The 17,931-nt window shown below is 39.3% G+C and overlaps 2 protein-coding genes across 2 annotated transcripts in view; both read right to left on the bottom strand.

Moving 5' to 3' along the window:
- Nucleotides 1-3,347, bottom strand: part of LOC102999721 (zinc finger and SCAN domain-containing protein 12) — a 43,068-nt gene extending 39,721 nt beyond the window's left edge. The window contains exons 1-2 of the mRNA XM_057555775.1: nt 2,660-3,347; nt 395-2,534 (exon numbers count right to left, since the gene is read on the bottom strand). Coding sequence (XP_057411758.1) covers nt 395-429 — 35 coding nt within the window. The 5' untranslated portion in view covers nt 430-2,534; nt 2,660-3,347. The remainder of the gene's footprint in view (nt 1-394; nt 2,535-2,659) is intronic.
- Nucleotides 1-15,960, bottom strand: part of LOC130704534 (zinc finger and SCAN domain-containing protein 23) — a 33,530-nt gene extending 17,570 nt beyond the window's left edge. Inside the window, exons 1-4 of the mRNA XM_057554195.1 lie at nt 15,904-15,960; nt 9,047-9,531; nt 8,655-8,802; nt 7,673-8,299 (exon numbers count right to left, since the gene is read on the bottom strand). Of these exons, the coding sequence (XP_057410178.1) occupies nt 7,686-8,299; nt 8,655-8,802; nt 9,047-9,454 (1,170 nt within the window). The 5' untranslated portion in view covers nt 9,455-9,531; nt 15,904-15,960 and the 3' untranslated portion in view covers nt 7,673-7,685. The remainder of the gene's footprint in view (nt 1-7,672; nt 8,300-8,654; nt 8,803-9,046; nt 9,532-15,903) is intronic.
- Between the last annotated feature and the right edge of the window lie 1,971 nt (nt 15,961-17,931).

Raw genomic sequence — 17,931 nt, 5'->3', positions numbered from 1 at the left:
TCATATTTGGTTTTTTCATCTCTGTTTTCTTTTCTTGCCTTCTTGTAGGCTACTTGAACGTTTTTTAAATTGTATTTTAACTTATCTATAACATTTTTGGTATATCTCTTTGTATAGCTTTTTTAGTAGTTGCTCTAGGCTTCACATCATATAGACACAACTTAGCACGTTCTATTGGTGTCATCATTTTACCAGCTTGAGTGAAATATAGAAACCTTACTTCCTTTTACATCCCTTACCCTACCCATTTATAGTTCTTTTAAATATTTCCTCTAATAAATGTATTTAGCACCACATCAGACAATGTTATAATTTTTGCTTCAACAATTAAACATAATTTAGAAAAATCAAGAGAAGGAAGCTTATTGGATTTACCCATATTCTTTCTCCTTACCTGATTCTTCTATTTAGAGAAATTCCTTTTGCCATTTTTTAAACGTAGGTTTCCTAGTGACAAATTCTATGTCTTACTCAGCCGAGGATGTCTTGATTTTCTCCTTTACTCCAGAAGGATATTTTCACCAAGTATAGGATTCTGGCTTGACAGTTCCTTTCTTTCGGTTCTTTAAAAATACTATGTCAATTCCTTCTGGTCTCCATTATTACTCATAAGAAATCCACTGTCATTTGAATTTTCTCCTATAGGTAAGATGTCATTTTTCTCTGACTGCTTTCAAATCTTTTGTCTTTGTGTTTGGGAAGTTTAATGTGACGTGGTTTTGAATGGATTTCTTTGGGTTTATCCTGTTTTCGTTTTGATCAGCTTCTTGAATCTGTAGGTTTACGTCTCTTGCCAAAACTGGGAAGTTCTCAGCCACTACTTTTTCAAGTACTTTTTCAACTCCATCCTCTTTGGGGCTTCAATGACATGAACATTACATCTTTTCTATAGTTGCACAGGTCCCTGAGGTTCTTTGTATTAGTTTCCTTTGGCTTCTATAACAAATTACCACAAACTTGTGTCTTAAACACAACAGAAATTTATTCTCTTACAATTTTAGAGGCCAGAAGTCTGAACTCAAGATGTTGTCAGGGCTGTGTTCCCTCCAGAGACTCCGGGGTAGAGACCCTGTTTCTTGTCTCTTCCATCTCCTGGAGCTGCTTGCTGGTCATGCCTCAGTGTTCCTTGGGCTCGAGGCCACATCACTCCAATCTCTGCCTCCATCTTTCCATCACCCTTTTCTCTGTGTCTAATCTACCTCTGCCTCTCTCTTACAATGATATTATAGCATTCTGGACCCCCCTGGATAATCCAGGATAATCTCCTTGTCCCAAGATCCTTAACTCAATCACTTATTTTGCCATATAAAATAATATTCACTGTTCTGCCACATAAGGTAATATTTATAGGTTCTGGTGATTAGGAAGTGAACATACCTTTGAGGGGCTATTTTTCCAGCCTACTACATTCTGTTTCCTTATATATTTTTTTCTCTAGTCTATTTTCTCTCTGTTGTTCTGATCGAGTTATTTCTGTTGTTCTATCTTCTACTTCACAGATCCTTTTTCTCCATTCTGTTGTTGAGAATGTATTTTTCAGTTCTCAAATTTCCATTTGGTTTTTCTTTATAACTTCTATTTATCTGCTAGGACTTTCTATTTCCTTTCTGAGGCTTTCTATATTTTCATTTTTTTTACACGTGTTCACAATTTCTCATTGAAGCTTTTTTTTTTTTTTTAAATCGTGGCTGCTTTGTCAGATTAATTCTAACATCTCTGTCAGCTTGGTGTTGGCATCTTTTAATTTTCTTTTTTCATTCAGTTTGAGACCTTCCTGGTTCTTGGTATTTGAGTGATTTTTTTAATTGAAATTTGGACATTTTGTATTGTTATGAGACTGGATCTTAATTAAACCTTAGGTTTCAGCTGGTTTTCTCTGAAACTATTGTGGCAGGGGAAGTAGGGGAGGGTGACACTGAGGCAATGCCAGAAAAGGGCCAGTAGAGAGTCAGGACTTTCACCATCACCCAGCAATAACAAGTCCGCGCTCACACAGTGTCTGTGGTGACCATGTGGAAGCCAGAACTCCTACCTTTATGGAACAGTAAGGAGGAGCGCAATGTAAATCAGGTGGGGAACCTGGACTTCTACCTCTGTCAGGTAGTAATGAGGTGCTACCTTCCCCTACTTCCCCTGCCACACTCTTTAATGTTTTCTTAGCCACAGAAATTGACGTGGCACTTCCCTTTGTTTTGCAAAATTGCGAGGATCACATTATAGTAAAGTACTTTTTAAAAGAGCTAAGCCTCTACGGTACAAATATGTAATCATGACCATTACTATAACGGGTTTTAATGAAAACTGAGAAACTGCTCAGATAAATTCAGGTAAGGTATAAGAAACCATCTTTTAGCCTTAAGGATCCGTCAGCCGATGGACACCGGAGGGTGCTCCCCACTGGTGAATCTATGTCTCCTTCGAGAAGCAAGTAGTCTGCACAGACCAGGCTCTGTACAGCATTTGTGTTCAGTTCTCTGCATCTCTGAAACGTCCGGAAGCACCGACACGGAAAAGGGAGTCGGATCCTGAGGAATCTATGTAAGGCAAGGAAGAAGAACCCAAGCCAGGCCTGGAGAAAGGGGGCAACACCCCAACCTCCAACCCCAAGGTCTCTGCAGAGGTACAGGGCATCCTGCGTGGGGAGGAGCCAGATACCCACCTATACCTGACCAGAGTCGGGAAGCAACGACCGAAACGGGATATTTGGGCTACAGCGCACACCAGGAACCGGAAATAAGTCACAACGCTTGACCGCATCTCCGCCGGCTCCTCAGCCGCCTCTCTAGGAAACTTGGAGGACCCGTCATCTCAGTGGTTGATCTGGCAACCTGGCACGCCTTCGCGTGCTTGGCTTCCTCCTAATGGCTCAGGCAGGAAAATCGACGAGGGCTCGTAACCTCTGGGGTCCAGCAGCCACTCAGTCTGGGCTAATATCTTTCTACTCCACTGAGGACACCTGGCCACTCTGACCGGATTCTCGAAACCCTAGGTTCCCTTAGGACCCGGTCCTCTGACGTCCCAGCCTTCAGGGTCCCTCTCCTGCAGTCTCTTAAGGTACCAACTGTCAGTTAACTTCCAGGGTCAGAAGCAATCATCAACATCCACCTAAGGAAAGCGGCAACAAGAGGGGCAGAGGTCGGCTTGCTCTCCACTGTTTTAAATCTTTGCATAATCGGGTCCCTCTGAGTAACCTAACCACTGATTTAGTCAGTCTGGGGTGGGGCCCAGGCAACTGCACTTCAAACAGCCCAGGTGATTCTAACGCAGGTATACACCAAGAAACAGCGGCTTCATCATAAAGCTAAGGTAGCTGGCATGGAAATCTGGATGTGGGTCCAGAGAGACCTAAAAACATCACAGAGTAATTTATAGACTGTGCTCTTCTCCCTGTTCTCCTTTTTATGGAAAGTACTAAAATGAGTGAGGAGCGAAGGCAGTGAGACTATTTTCACTGCTTCAGACTCTGTACCTAAGACACTTGGAACAACTGAGATGGAGGAATTTCTAGTAAGTACTGTGAAGATGAAGCACTTATCTTGGTAGTGCTGTCTCTGCATCTATCTTATTTTTCCTTCTCTTTGGTCACAATCATTGTTGGCCAGAGTTTTGGTGTCTCATTTTGCTTTCTGTCTGATTCCTTTTTATGTTCTCACATTTTGTCCATCCTTTTTCTCTTTCCATCCCATTTGTTTTTTGCAGTTGCCTAAAATGTGTCTCAGGGCTCCAAGTCTAAGTGTCCATGAAACTACATATAATTCACGATGATCTTTGTTCATAGTTTTGTTTTAAAAAAACTTAATGTGATTAAAAACTAGAAAGATCACTATAAGTACTTAACCACTTGCGTTTCACTTTTCTCATGTAGGTATGAAATGAGCAAAACTCCAAATTTTCTTTTTAAAGCTCAATATTCTCTGATTCTATAGTAAAAAGCTCCTATCACGCACAAAAAATACTTTTGATGATTCTACACTGCTTATCAAAGACTCAATGCATTAGGAAAGTGTTCAAGGCCCTCTCAATCTGGCCCTCACCTACAATCTCCCACTCCCGCACTTCTTTGCAGGAACTCCGTGACCCAAACTGGAAAACCCCTGGCTCTTGAGCATGTCTTAAATGGGGGTCTTGCCTCACCCTATTCCCTGTGCCCAAAACACTTTCCTCTGTCCTCCACCTCCCTCTGCAAAGAATCTGTTTCTCTCAATTACTAATTCAACATTTAACCAATGACACATGTATATTCATATATTTTTATATTTCAAAATTCTTCCACAGAAAATACTTCATATTTTATAATAATTTTGACCTACTTTTATTTTAAATTTTCCTCAGAGATAATTTTTGTCTTACTAGAAAAATATAAAACAATCTTCTACTATAAATTATAATTATGTTTTTTAAAAGAAAAGTATTGTCAGATATAGAAAATAGGAGTCATTTCCAAATACAAAATATGGACACAGACTTGATTCTCCTGTTGTCCTGACCTTCAACTCAAAATTATAGTGAAAGAGAATCTTCAGGGCTCTATCTACAGCTCTAGGCAGGTTTTGGTTGCGAGATACTTAGCCACTTTTTGATGCAGTGTCCACTGTCCTAACAGTGCTCAAAGGGGTGCTGGACTATCCTTCAAGAACCAATAAGGCTATTTAATTGGATTTGAATCAATATTTCTTACACCTTGCTCAACCATAAAACCAAACTCTGCTCTCTCAGATTGGACTTTTCAAAGGGATAGGGAGGGATGGATACTGGTCCAGGGAACACGTGAAATGAGATCAATACTAGAGACTTCATAGGCTGAATAAAAGGAGCCAGGGTGGAAAAGAGAGGAGAAGTGAGGGAAATTTAGAAATATAAAAGGGAGACAACTAAGGACTTCTGGCCAGAAAGACTGGAATAATCACAGAAGAAGTCAAAGTCTACATGCCACTGTCTATAGGTTGAGACAAATATTATTTCTCACATAATGAGGAATGTGCATCCTAGATAAAAGAATCAGCATAAGAGAATTAGTACAATTAGTATCAGAAAACAAGGAAAGTTAGTTTGGTGAACTGTCAGTCATTTTAATTGTGTTAACCATCATTGCATTCTAAGCAGTACATCTGTCTCTACGGCATATATAATGTATTTTGTTTCTTGGCGTTTTACCAGTTGTTAAGAAAATTGAGAATTTTTGAGAAGCTGTAAACAAAACAAAACAAAAAAACAGGCACAGAACAAACCAAATATCCAACCTTCAACTGCAAGTGTAAAAACTCAGTCCATTAGAAATTCATCCTCTAAAATACTAATCTGTTCATATTTAAAATCTTTTAAGAGCTGATATAATTGAATTATCCAAACATGCTGCTTCAGCATATTGGAGAAACATTTAAAATACTTATGAACTCAGATTGTAATAGTATATGTACTATATCACTATATGGGATATATATTTAACTTGAGAAGTTGAGTTTTTTTGAGAAGTTAATTTTATTTCAAACTTACGTCTACTATATTTTCCTTAACTTCATCCTAAAATCCCTATTTATTTCTCTTGGATATAATTTAAACCTCAAGACAATAAAATATACTCTTGAGGAAATTTAAGACTTTTTTCTTCTAAGATTGTTGATAATGCCTACAATTAGTCACAAGTAGTGACACAAATAGTTTGAAATGTTAGGTCTAAGAATATATAACAGAACAAAATACATGAAACTGAAAAATACCACCTATCACTTCTCCATTCTCCACAGAAGCATTATGTGTAATTCTAGTCGTCCAAACCCTGTTTCCTAGCTCATGTGGAAGTTGTTAGCTTTTAAATAGAAAGTGTTTGACTTGGACTAAACTGGGGAGAAGAATGAAACAATACATAACATTTCAAAGTAGTGATTTTTCATCTGTAGGAGTATGTTGAACTATGGAGCACCAACAAATGAGATACTGTCAACTTGTAAATAGAATAAGGAAGCCCTCTGTTATAATGCAGAAATCTCTAAAGATTATATTGCTTCATGAAAACAATAAGGTATTGAAGAATATAAATAGTATGCCATCGTTCTGTGTAATCAAGGGAATAAGATTATATATTCATATTTTCTTGTACTTACATAAAGAAACACTGAAAGATACATAAGAAACTAGTAAATGACTACCTATAAGGGAAAGATAGCGACCTTTTTTTAGTGTTGTTTCGATATTAGAACCAGGTGAAGAATGAATTTTTTTAAAAAACTCCTTCTAAGTAAATTAAAATTTAAAGTTAAAAATAATCACTCACTACAAAAATAAATAAAATGCCTCAAATGAGAGATAAGTGGGAGGAATCTTTCCTGGAACTCCACTGTAAATTAAATAGGCTGTACATTTATTGAAACATATAGATGGGAGGGTTTGTTGAGCTAAAAAGCAAAACCTCGGTGCCTTCAAGTCCTCTAAGTTCTATATGGCAATACAGTGCTTCCAGTGGCTTAGTAGAAAGAGCATTGCACTAGGAATTAGGAGAGAGGGTTTTAGTTCCAGCTCCATTAACTAGCTGTATGATCTTACACAGTCACTTCCTAGAGCTTCTGTTTCCGTATCTGTCAAATAAGGGCACGTAGAAGTGATCTCTGAGGTCCCTTAGAGCATTTCTATTACTCTTAAGTTAACTGTGTATGTATTTGGTATTCCAATCCAGATTGTTATCACCATAGATTTTTCATTTTTTTGGTCTCCTGGCCTTAGTATAAAGTTTTGTAACACTCAGTCAGTGTTAAGGAAAAGAAATCTTTTTATGTATGACCTTGATAATAATCAATAGGTAGTGCTGAGAGGCATGGAGGTTATAAAAAGCAATCAACATGGAAGACTGATCATACTTTTCTGTCTACTTTTGTATATGTTTGAAATTTTCCATAACAAAAGTTTAAATAAAGAAAAACCCCAAAATGCTCATAAGTCACAGGAAAAATACAATGAGGCCTATATTTTCACAATAAGGATCTGAAGTGAGATATCAGATTTTTACCTAAGTGTCTTGGGCTTTGCAAAATTTAAAATCATGAGCAATATTTGTTATGACTAGCCACTGAGCTACTAATAATATATGGTTGCTTCAATACCTTGGTTCCTAAACTGAAGGCTGAATTACTAAACCTCTACAGGGAGAAGCCTTCTATATATTTATGGGAGGATTCATCTGCCCCCTTTTGTAGGTTAAAAGCAAATTATCCTATCTTATGTGAATGGAAACTAATCTAATAGTTTACATTACAGATTTTACTGCAATTATTTTTAAATTAATTTTTAAATACTCAGTGAACTACCTTTGACATTTTGTATTCAGGCTGCATATAATTTTTAAGATTGTTTTTTAAAAGTTTTTAAAAACTAGGATGAAGGAGTTTTCCTGAAGTACATGTAGAAAATTTTTGGGACAGATGTGTTTGAGGCTATGTTGATGAAGTCAACACAATATTCAGTATTGCAAAGTATGGATGTCACTGACCAAAGAGATTTTGACAGATATATTTAAGATATTATATGTCTCTCAGCATAAAAATAAGGACGTTTTCACTAGTCTTCCTTGGAGCTTCCTATACTAGATGATTAATCTCTTATTGTTCTCTCAGAGACAAAGTAAGAACCAGGACCCTTGCTACCATGCCTAGTGGTCTGACATCATGAAATTTTGCCCTACCTGTTCCAAGGAGCTAGCTGGATTCAGCCACAGGGTGGACTTTCCGATGCTGGACAAGGTTGCAGTGGTAACTGAAGTTCTTGCCACATTCCTCACATTCATAAGGTCTTTCTCCAGTGTGAATTCTCTGATGCTTAATGAGGACAGAACGTCGACTAAAGCTCTTACTGCACTGACTGCACTGGTAAGGTTTTTCCCCCGTGTGGATCCTGAGGTGATGGAAAAGCCCAGCGTTCTGGCTGAAGGCTTTACCACAAACGCTGCACTGGTAGCGCTTCTCCCCAGTGTGGAGTCTCTGGTGCTGGAAGAGGCCTGACCGCTGGCTGAAGGCCCGCCCACATTCATCACACTCATAGGGCTTCTCACCCGTGTGCGTTCTCTGGTGCTCGATGAGGATGGAATTCTGGGTGAAGCTTTTCCCACATTCACCACAGATATAGGGTCTCTCCACCGAAGAGCTTACCCGTTGCCTTTCCCATCTGGCTTCGTGGTCACAGGTCTCTCCACACTCAGGCACTGGAATAATATCACCATTCAATGTTTCAGGTACTTCCACACGAGATTTCGTTTCTTTAGACAGATCCCTCTTTGGGGCTAACTCCACATTCCAAGTCCCAGCCTCATCATCTGAAATAATAAATGGATGGCATGAATGTTATGTTTCCAAAGAAGAAAGAAAAAAACTGGTCAGGAGAGTGGGTGGAAAGGGACAAGCAACACATTTTTTGTTTACTTTCCCACTCTCAACAATTATACCAGGACTTCAGGAGAAGATGCCCTGTATCGTAACTGCTTGCTTATTGTCTGCCTCTCCCACCAGACTGTAAACTTCCTGAGGGCAGGAACCACGTCTACCTTCCTCATCACTGTTTCCCCCGTACCCAGCACAGTGCCTGGCACACAGCAGACACTAAGTAAATGTGCTGAATCAATGACCATTCAGGGAATGAGTTAGGCTTCCTGAGGAAATTCTAATCCTCACCAATCTCCTGAACCGGGCACACGCCTCGCAAGTTCCACTGAGGCTGCTCTTCCAAGGTTTGGAGCTGGCCACCTGACGACTCCTGGGCTGCTCCTAGAGTTGCTTTCTCCTTCACAAGCTCTTCCTGTTCATGATCATGGGCTGGGACCTGGTAAAAATCAAGGACAGTTAGGAAGCAAATATCAAAAAAGACATTGCAAGGCCTTCTCAGGACCAGTGGATAGGAAAAGAAGGCTCAAGAAACTGGCAAAGAAAAAAAGGCAGAGATTAAGAGCCTATTACAGATCAAGTTAGGCATAAAGAAATCCATCTCTTCCTCCTCTTCCTCTTACTGTACTGAAACCCCATGCTTGATCATACGAGCACAAACCCCTGTTCTCCCATCTTCCCACCTGCTCTCCTGGTTCATCCAGCTCTCTCTCCAAATCCTCCAGCACAGTTACCGCCTCCTCTCCACTCACTGGGCGGTGCTCTCTCACCCAGGCCTGGAGCTCCTCTGGCAGGATGGTCAGGAACTGCTCCAGCACCAGCAGCTCCAGGATCTGCTCCTTGGTGTGCATCTCTGGTCTCAGCCACTGATGGCAGAGTTCCCAGAGTCTTCGAAGAGCCTCTCGGGGCCCAGGTGTCTCCTGGTAGCAGAATTGTCTGAAGCGTCTACGAAAGATCTCTCTGGTGTGAGGGTTATCTCTTGACAGGCCAGATTCTTGCCCATAGGCATGGTCTCCCTCTTCCTCTTTTACTTTCACTGCTATAAGTCCCTCCTGCATCTCTGGAGTCTGAAGGGCCAAGGCTGTGGTCATTTGAGGTTTAACTATTCAGAAAAAGAATCTATTCTTGATAATTCCCCCTTGATCTTTTCTTCTGGAAATCCCAAAATCTAAAAAATAATTTGCAGGAAAAAAAAAATATTAAAATGTAGAAAATCTTTTCTGCTGGTAGGCACTGGGAGTATTTATACTAAAATTAGTAACTTCGTCTAATGAAGAACATAAATGCATGATTAATAAGGACTATGCAAATACTGATGAAGGTAATATAGGAAGGCAAACAAAACCAAAACAGCACCACCCCCTGAGTTTTATTGAAGGAAGGGACCATTTTGATTATCCTGAATGAATCAGCTCAAATAAATCAGCTTGGATGTACTGGGTTTCCATTTGAATGGCAAGATACTGGACTCATAGTCAGTTTTTAGTTGAATGGGGGTAAACAAACACTTTGGGCCCAAGTGGTCACAGAAGACACTAAGAATCAAGGAGAAAAAGGAAAGAAAAAGGAGGAGGAAGGGAAAGTAAAGAAGATAAAAAGACACAATGAGGAGCAAAACAAATGTGCTTGGGGAAGAGAAGCAGAGTCCTTCAAATCAGGTGAGGTGTGGAGGAAAGAGATGTATGCTTGGAGTGGGGAAGATCTGGGATTGAGACTGATCTTCCAGGTACTCCCTGCACAGTCTTGGGCTTCATCTTTTGAGCCTTAGTCTACTCAATCTGTAAAATAGGGATCTTAAAGCCAACCTTGTCTACCTTTCTAGGTTGGTATAGAAATAAAATAAGATCACATATAAAGAGCACAAAGAAGCTGGCAGTTTGGTAAACTCGAAAGTATTATAAATTACCACTATTGTTATTTTTCTTATAAATTTTATTGACAGACTAAATGAATATCCTAGTGATCTAAACACTAAGGAGAAAGAATCAGAAAGTAGTCAACTGGAGTGGTCTTGGTCCACAGATATTAAAATGAAGGAAATATTAGTTCTAATATTTTTAAATCACAGAACTTTAGCTCTTTCTTGCTCTTCAATTTCTTGGAAATTGTTTCTCTTTGAAGTTCCTTGAGGATGGAGAGTGGGCAATTGTATGTAAAATAAAATAAGCGCTATTAAAGAGACAAACATCTATGACCACTTAAATCTTAATCAGGATAGTAATTAATGAAGGCAATTTTCTGAAAGAAAAATAATTATGTGACCTAATGATTTCCAAGCACCATTTTTTTTCTAGTACATACTTTATTTTGTTTTAAACATCTTTATTGGAGTATAATTGCTTTACAATGTTGTGTTAGTATCTGCTGTATAACAAAGTGAATCAGCTATATGCATATGTATATCCCCATATCCCCTCCCTCTTGCGTCTCCCTCCCACCCTCCCTATCCCACCCCTCTAGGTGGTCATAAAGCACCGAGCTGATCTCCCTGTGCTATGTAGCTGCTTCCCACTAGCCATCTATTTTACTTTTGGTAGTGTATATATGTCAATGCTACTCTCTCACTTCGTCCCAGCTTACCCTTCCCCCTCCCCGTGTCCTCAAGTCCATTCTCTACGTCTGCATCTTTATTCCTGTCCTGACCCTAGATTCATCAGAACCATTTTTTTTTTGATTCCATATATATGTGTTAGCATATGATTTTCTCTTTCTGACTTACTTCACTCTGTATGACAGACTCTAGGTCCATCCACCTTACTACAAATAATTCAATTTTGTTTCTTTTTATGGCTGAGTAATATTCCATTGTATATATGTGCCACATCTTCTTTATCCATTCATCTGTTGATGGACACTTAGGTTGCTTCCACGTCCTGGCTACTGTAAATAGCACTGCCATGAACATTGAGGTACATGACTCTTTTTGAATTATGGTTTTCTCTGGGTATATGCCCAGTAGTGGGATTGCTGGGTCGTATGGTAGTTCTATTTTTAGTTTTTTAAGGAATCTCCATACTGTTCTCCATAATGGCTGTATCAATTTACATTCCCACCAACAGTGCAAGAGGGTTCCCTTTTCTCCACACCCTCTCCAGCATTTCTTGTTTGTAGATTGTTTGATGATGGCCATTCTGACTGGTGTGAGGTAATACCTCATTGTAGTTTTGATTTGCATTTCTCTAATGATTAGTGATGTTGAGCATCCTTTCATGTGTCTGTTGGCAATCTGTATATCTTCTTTGGAGAAATGTCTGTTTAGGTCTTCTGCCCATTTTTGGATTGCGTTGTTTGTTTTTTTTGATATTGAGCTGCATGAGTTGCCAAGCACCATTTTTGGGCAGAGGCTTTCAAACTTATTTGACCAGGACCCTCAGTAAGAAACATTGTATATTGTGACCAGAACACACATACATGTGCATACGAATACATGTTTGTGCATGTGTGAGATACACATATACAAATAATTTTTTTACAAAATACTATGTACCCTTACATTATGTGATATATACTCTTATTTTTTAAATCCTATTTCATAAAATGAAAAAACAAAAAACCCTGGTCATAGCCCACTACATAGATTTCACGACCCACAAAGGGATCATGACCTATAGTTTTAAAATGTTTTTGTTTTAATTTTAAGTAAAATCATTGTAATTCACTGTAAAAATAACCCTACACTATTCTTAAGTATTGGCATGCATCGCAAAATTTAAAAAACCAAGGGTAGATTATTTAAATTATAAGTGAACACTGATCATACTACAACTAGAAGAAAAGTTAAATTCATATTGACATTATTGGTTATAATTATCAAAGACAAAAAAAAAACACATTGGTATGGGACAGCATCCTTCTGGATAACCTGTGAACATTATTCCCTCACAAATTTCTAACATCTTTGGCTTGCTTGACTTCTATAGACCACCTTAGGAAGAATGGAGAGGGTTTTTACTCAAAAGATAGGATCCCTGAGTTCATGTTTTCCCCCAACTCACCACCACTCTGACCACCACATTATCTTTTTCTGTCAGAACTTTTCATATTCCACTCATTCATTGAGCAAATATTTACTCAGAGCCTACCACATTCCAGGTACTGTTCTAGGCTACAAACAAAAAAAATTTCTCATCTCAAGGAATTTACATTTTTATAGCAATATAATAATAGCTGACATTTATAGTGCTTTTAATGTACCAGGCACTGTTTTAGATGCTTTACATATATTAACTCAATTAATCCTCAAAGCAACTATGAGTAAGGTACTATTATTACCCCCATATTGCAGATGAGAAAACTGAGGCACAAAGAGTTTAAGTCATTCATGCAATGCTTCACAGGTAGTAAGTGGTGAGGCTGCAATTTAAACCCAGCAAAGCTAACTCTAGAATTTATAGTCTCAGTCACTACACCACTCTCTCTCCTCTATGTGGGGGTAAGGGGACAGGATGAGGAAAGGGGGCCATAGGAGACAGAAAATAATTATATGTCAAGTAGTGATAAATGCTATATAGAAAAATAAAGGTAAAGGAGATAAGCAGTAAGGGAGAAGAAAGGTCTCTATTTTATGTGGGGTAGTCAAGGAAAGCCTTGTTGACAAACCATTATTTGAGCAGAGACTGAAGGAAGTGAGAAGCAAGTCACATGACTATCTGGAGAAAAACTGTTCCATGCAAAGGGAACACTTGAGTTCTTGGAGGTAGAAGCATGCCTGCATTTTTCAAGGGACAGTAGGTTGACCAATGTGGCTAGAATAGAGAAAGCAAACAAGACAGGAACAGATGAAGTCAAGTTAGGAGCAGACCATGAAAAACCATCGTAGCGCTCTGCCTCATACTCTAAGAGATGAGGAGGAGGTTTTGAGCAGAGGGGTAATAAAATTTTATTCAATTTTAGTATAAAAACATAACTGGCTGCTGTGACAAGAGACCACTGGGAAAAGCAGATGCAGGAAGAGAAGCTACGGTAATAATCTAGGGAAGAGATGATGGTAGCATGAACCATGGTCTGCTGAGCTTGTTCTAGGGTGAGAAATTTGGGGGGTACAAATATCAAATAGGTAAATTAAGAATATGTGCTCTCACATTACTCGGTTAACCCAGCATGGGTTCAAAGAATTAAACAACCGCTTGTTTTCTCAACCTTCCAGGCCCCTGAAAAATGTCTTCTTCCTATCTGCTGCCTACCCACCTTGGTTTCAAGTCAAAGTTTTTCTATTCACAGACAATGCAGCTGAAGCTTTGAGCTCTGCCAATAGAAAATCATTTCTGGTATATGGTGTTTCAAATCTTTACTCAGTTTCACTAAGATCAATTTCCCTCCATTCTCTGTATATCCTAGGTTCCCTTTTGCTCTCCCTCCCCTGAATTTGCTTTTATCTGGTGGCCTGAATACCCAGGTCTTCGCACCAGCATATCTTAGTTCTTTTAAGCCACTGTCTCTGAAAGGCTTCCCAAGTATTTTTTTATAACCCTGCCCTCCTGGTCACAAGCATACAGCTACTAATCTCCCATCCAGGATCACCACCGCGTTGTATATGCCAAGTACATAATTGGCATAATAATCTCCCCTACCTTAAAAAATACACCTGCATTTTAAAGCTGGTTTCTCCTAGAGCCTTGGCAAGCTCAACACCCTTAAATCTACATCATTCCTGTGGAGCAATGCTCTTTACCAAGGATATGCATGTAGTGAAGACAAAGCAGCACACAATGCAAAGGTGCCTTTATCATAATACATCCCCCTACCCTCACTTCTGATGTCACCATCTATGGCTCCTCACTACTTATCCCAAACTCTCAAGCCTGGCTCAAGACCAATTACACTTCTAGCTTCCACTGTCTGGCCCCACTCTTGTTTTCCTATATTCCACATGCAGAAACTGCCAGCTCCACTTAGGCGTTTCTTCTTTAACCAGGCTTTTCTCGTCCCTGTTCCATGTCACTGGTCTTGCCTTCTGCATTATTCAAACTCTACCCGATCTTTGCAGTTTGATTAAAATCTCACATCCTCCCTGACGTCTTCCTCATCCACCCCAGTCTACTCTTATTAAAACAAACAAAAAACCCCAAAAGTACAGAATTTAGAATTCCTTCACCAAGTTCTACTCCTGAGAAACAGACACTGTTAAAAATTGGAATGTATCCTTTCTATGTGTCTGCAATCACACACACACACACACACACACACACACACACGACATAGCTCATATTTTTCCTATTAACTAAGCTAAGTAGAAGATAGTATGAGGCAGCAGAGAACATAGATAGGCAGATCTGGTTGTGAATTCTGACTTACTAACGATGTGATCTTGGGCAAGTTACTTGATTGATTTTTCTGAGCCTCGATCTCATGTATGCAATGAGGACAACTACCCTGCAAAGCCGTTGAGAGAATTAAGTGAGATAACGCTTATAAAGTGGTTTTGCACAAAGAGCACAGCACATATTAAACATGCCAATTAACCACCTTTTAATGAGATAATGTACAATTTTTGGTACAAGGATGGCTTGATCAACAGCTGCTACCTACCTTTAGGGCCAAGACTGTCATCTTTTCTACTGCTCAAAGCACCAACACCAGTGAGTGGGTGGGGAAACACATGTACACACACAAATGAAATGGCTGTTTCATTAGGTTTGCAGACACACTCTGACAGACTTACATGTCTTCCAGTATACACCTCTCTCTAATCTTAAATCCTAACTAGAAGTTCAGGATTACTAAGGTAGAAAAGGGGTAGGACCAGATTCAAATAAGGGAACTCACTTACTGGGTTGTGACTGTAAAGCTAATGCAGAGAAAAAGAGCAGAGTCAGCATAGCAAAGGTTTTAAGAAAATGGACTCTGAAGCCAGACTCCCTGGATTTGAATCCTGACTACACCCCTTACCAGCTGTATCAACTGGGGTGAGTTACTTAATCTCATTTTCTTCCTGGACCTTAAATAAAGGGGGGGGGGAGGAGGGAGAAGTTACATACTACCAGTGCCTACCTCATAGAGTTATGAAAAGCAAATAAGTTAATATTTGGAAAGTGCTTTGAAGGGTGCTGGTTGACACGTAAGTGCTATTTAAATATTCGTGTTTTTTTTTTTTTTAAATCAACAGGTGGCAAGAGCCTTTACACTCTTGAGTGAATCAGACTAAGAGAGGCTGTGGCATGTTATAAAACTATCCTTGCTCGTTGTTTAAAATAAGCCCCCAGTCGAGAATGGTAGACGTGGGAAAACAGAAACCATCCTGGATATCCGAATCTACCCTTACCCTTAGATGCGGGGAAGGACAGTTCCGAGGGGCACGGGGGCTAGGACGGAGTGGTTGAAGGGCTCAGGAACAGACGAAGGGGATGGGGGTGGGGGCAAGGACGCGGACTCAGTTAACAGGGCCCTTCTAGTTTCGGGGGGCAGCCTCCTCTGCCTCTCAACTGTCCGGCCAAACTCTGGCCAAGAAGACCCGCTGCCTCCTCCCCACGCCCAGTCCAGAGTCGCAGCGCACAGCCCGGACCTTCCAAAGGCCCTGCGGCAGCCGGACTCCGAAGCTCACCGGGTAGCCGTGGCACCACCTCTGAATCCTTGACAACCGCAGCCCGGATGATGATAGACTACAAAGGCCGGAAGTGCGTCACACCGCCGCTCTCCGGAGGAACAGCGGTTCTGGCCGCGTTCCTTCTAGTAAGCCCGGAGGTTTTCACACCTCTGTGGTCGCCACGCTGAATCCCCTTGCAGGCGTAGTGAGGCGCTAAGTGGCATAGTCTCTTCCAAGGGGGTTAATATACAGTAATAACAGCTAATATAGCGTTTTACGCATACTAACTCATTTACACATGCTAACTCACTCTACATTAACAGTCCTGTGAGTTCGGTATAATTATCCCCATTTAGGAGATGAGGAACCTAAGGCACATTCCTTCTACATTTATCAGTTGCAAAGAAAGTTTCCTGCAAAGAAAGTTTTTGTGCACTTTACTTTCTCGCACGAGATATTCCAGGCTCATTTTACACTTTTTCTGCCTTAGACCTGGAATCCACCATTGCTCCATGAAGCTATGGTTCCTTTTAATGGAGAATAATATACAGAAACCAGGATCTAGATTTTGAAAAATAGATAAGCTCATTGCTACTGGGATAGGTCATTGCTTCTAGGCCCTATCAGTGGACCTTAGAGCTGGAATAAAATATACATATGATAGGGATTTTATAAGATATTTCCAATTCAAATACAACTTCACAGATTTTTTTTTTCATTTTCACCGTTGCACATTTGATTTTCCTTTCTTCCACAGTGAACACCCTGGTTCACAGCAGCATCAATATATTCACTCAATTTGCTCTTACAATCTTTTTTTTTTTAATTTTCAAAATTAAAATATCAACATCACTAGCAACAACACACTTACTATGTACAGTGCAAAATTTCTTTGCTTGCTTTATTTGTTCTTGAATTGTATCCCATTAAGGGAGTATAGTTCAGAGTACATATACGTACCTTATTTGAATTCTTTTCTCTGTGTAGTTATGTTATAAACTTGATATACAGTTAGTCATTTGTTTCTGTTTTAATTTCAAAATTTGCTTTCCTTTCATCTTTTTCATTTCCTTTCTGAACATGCAAAACAGTTCAAAATCAAAATTATATAAAAAGATATATTCAGAGTTTTGCTTCTATCCCTAATTCCTTTATCTTATATATACTCTTGTTCCATTTTCATTAGTTTTTAATTTATCCTTTCCTTCCTACTTCCTTCTCTCATCCCTTCCCTTCCTTCCTTTCTTTTACAAAAATAAGTGTTTACCCTTTTACCACTATAAGTTATATTATACATACTCTTTTGCATCTTGCTTTATAACTTAATAGAATAACCTGGAAATTATTCTAAATCTGTTCATAGAAATATTCCTCTTTTTCTCTTTACAGTGGTATAGTACTCCATTGCGTAGATGTACCATTATTTTTTCAACCAGTCTCTTAGGGATGGGTATTTGGATTGTTTCCAATATTTTGCTTTAACAAATAATGCTGCAATGAACAATGAAGAGAGGAGAGGAGAGAAGTGTCTTTGTAAGGGTTGTATGATTTTGCACTTTCAACAGCAATGCAAGATAGTGCCTGTTTTCACACTGCCTCCCCAACTGTATGTTTTCAGGCTTTTGAATGTTGCCAATATGATAGGTCATTAGGTATTTGTTAAGAAACCGCAAACTGAAAGCTGAAATCCCTGTTAAAAATGAATTCACAGTGCCAAATGTTGGCAAGGATTATGGAGCAATGGAAATTTTCATACACTGTTGATGAGAGTGTAAATTGGCAACAACATTTTTGGGAAATTCTTTGGTATATCTGCTGAAGTTGAACATATGCATATTCTATGACCCAAGAGTTTCACTTCTAGTTATATTGCTGCCAGAAATGCATATATATTTACATCTAAAGACACACTTTAGCAGCATTTTTTATAGCTCTAAACTGGAAACAACCCAAAAGTCTATTAAGAATAAGATTGGTACAAAAATTGAAATTTATCCATACAATAAAATACTATGCAATAATGAAAATGAATGAACTACAGCTACA

Source organism: Balaenoptera acutorostrata, chromosome 10, assembly GCF_949987535.1.
Source record: "Balaenoptera acutorostrata chromosome 10, mBalAcu1.1, whole genome shotgun sequence".
Taxonomy (NCBI): domain Eukaryota; kingdom Metazoa; phylum Chordata; class Mammalia; order Artiodactyla; family Balaenopteridae; genus Balaenoptera; species Balaenoptera acutorostrata.
Note: the sequence above shows the minus strand (reverse complement) of the source record. Positions and strands in the feature narration are given on the sequence as shown.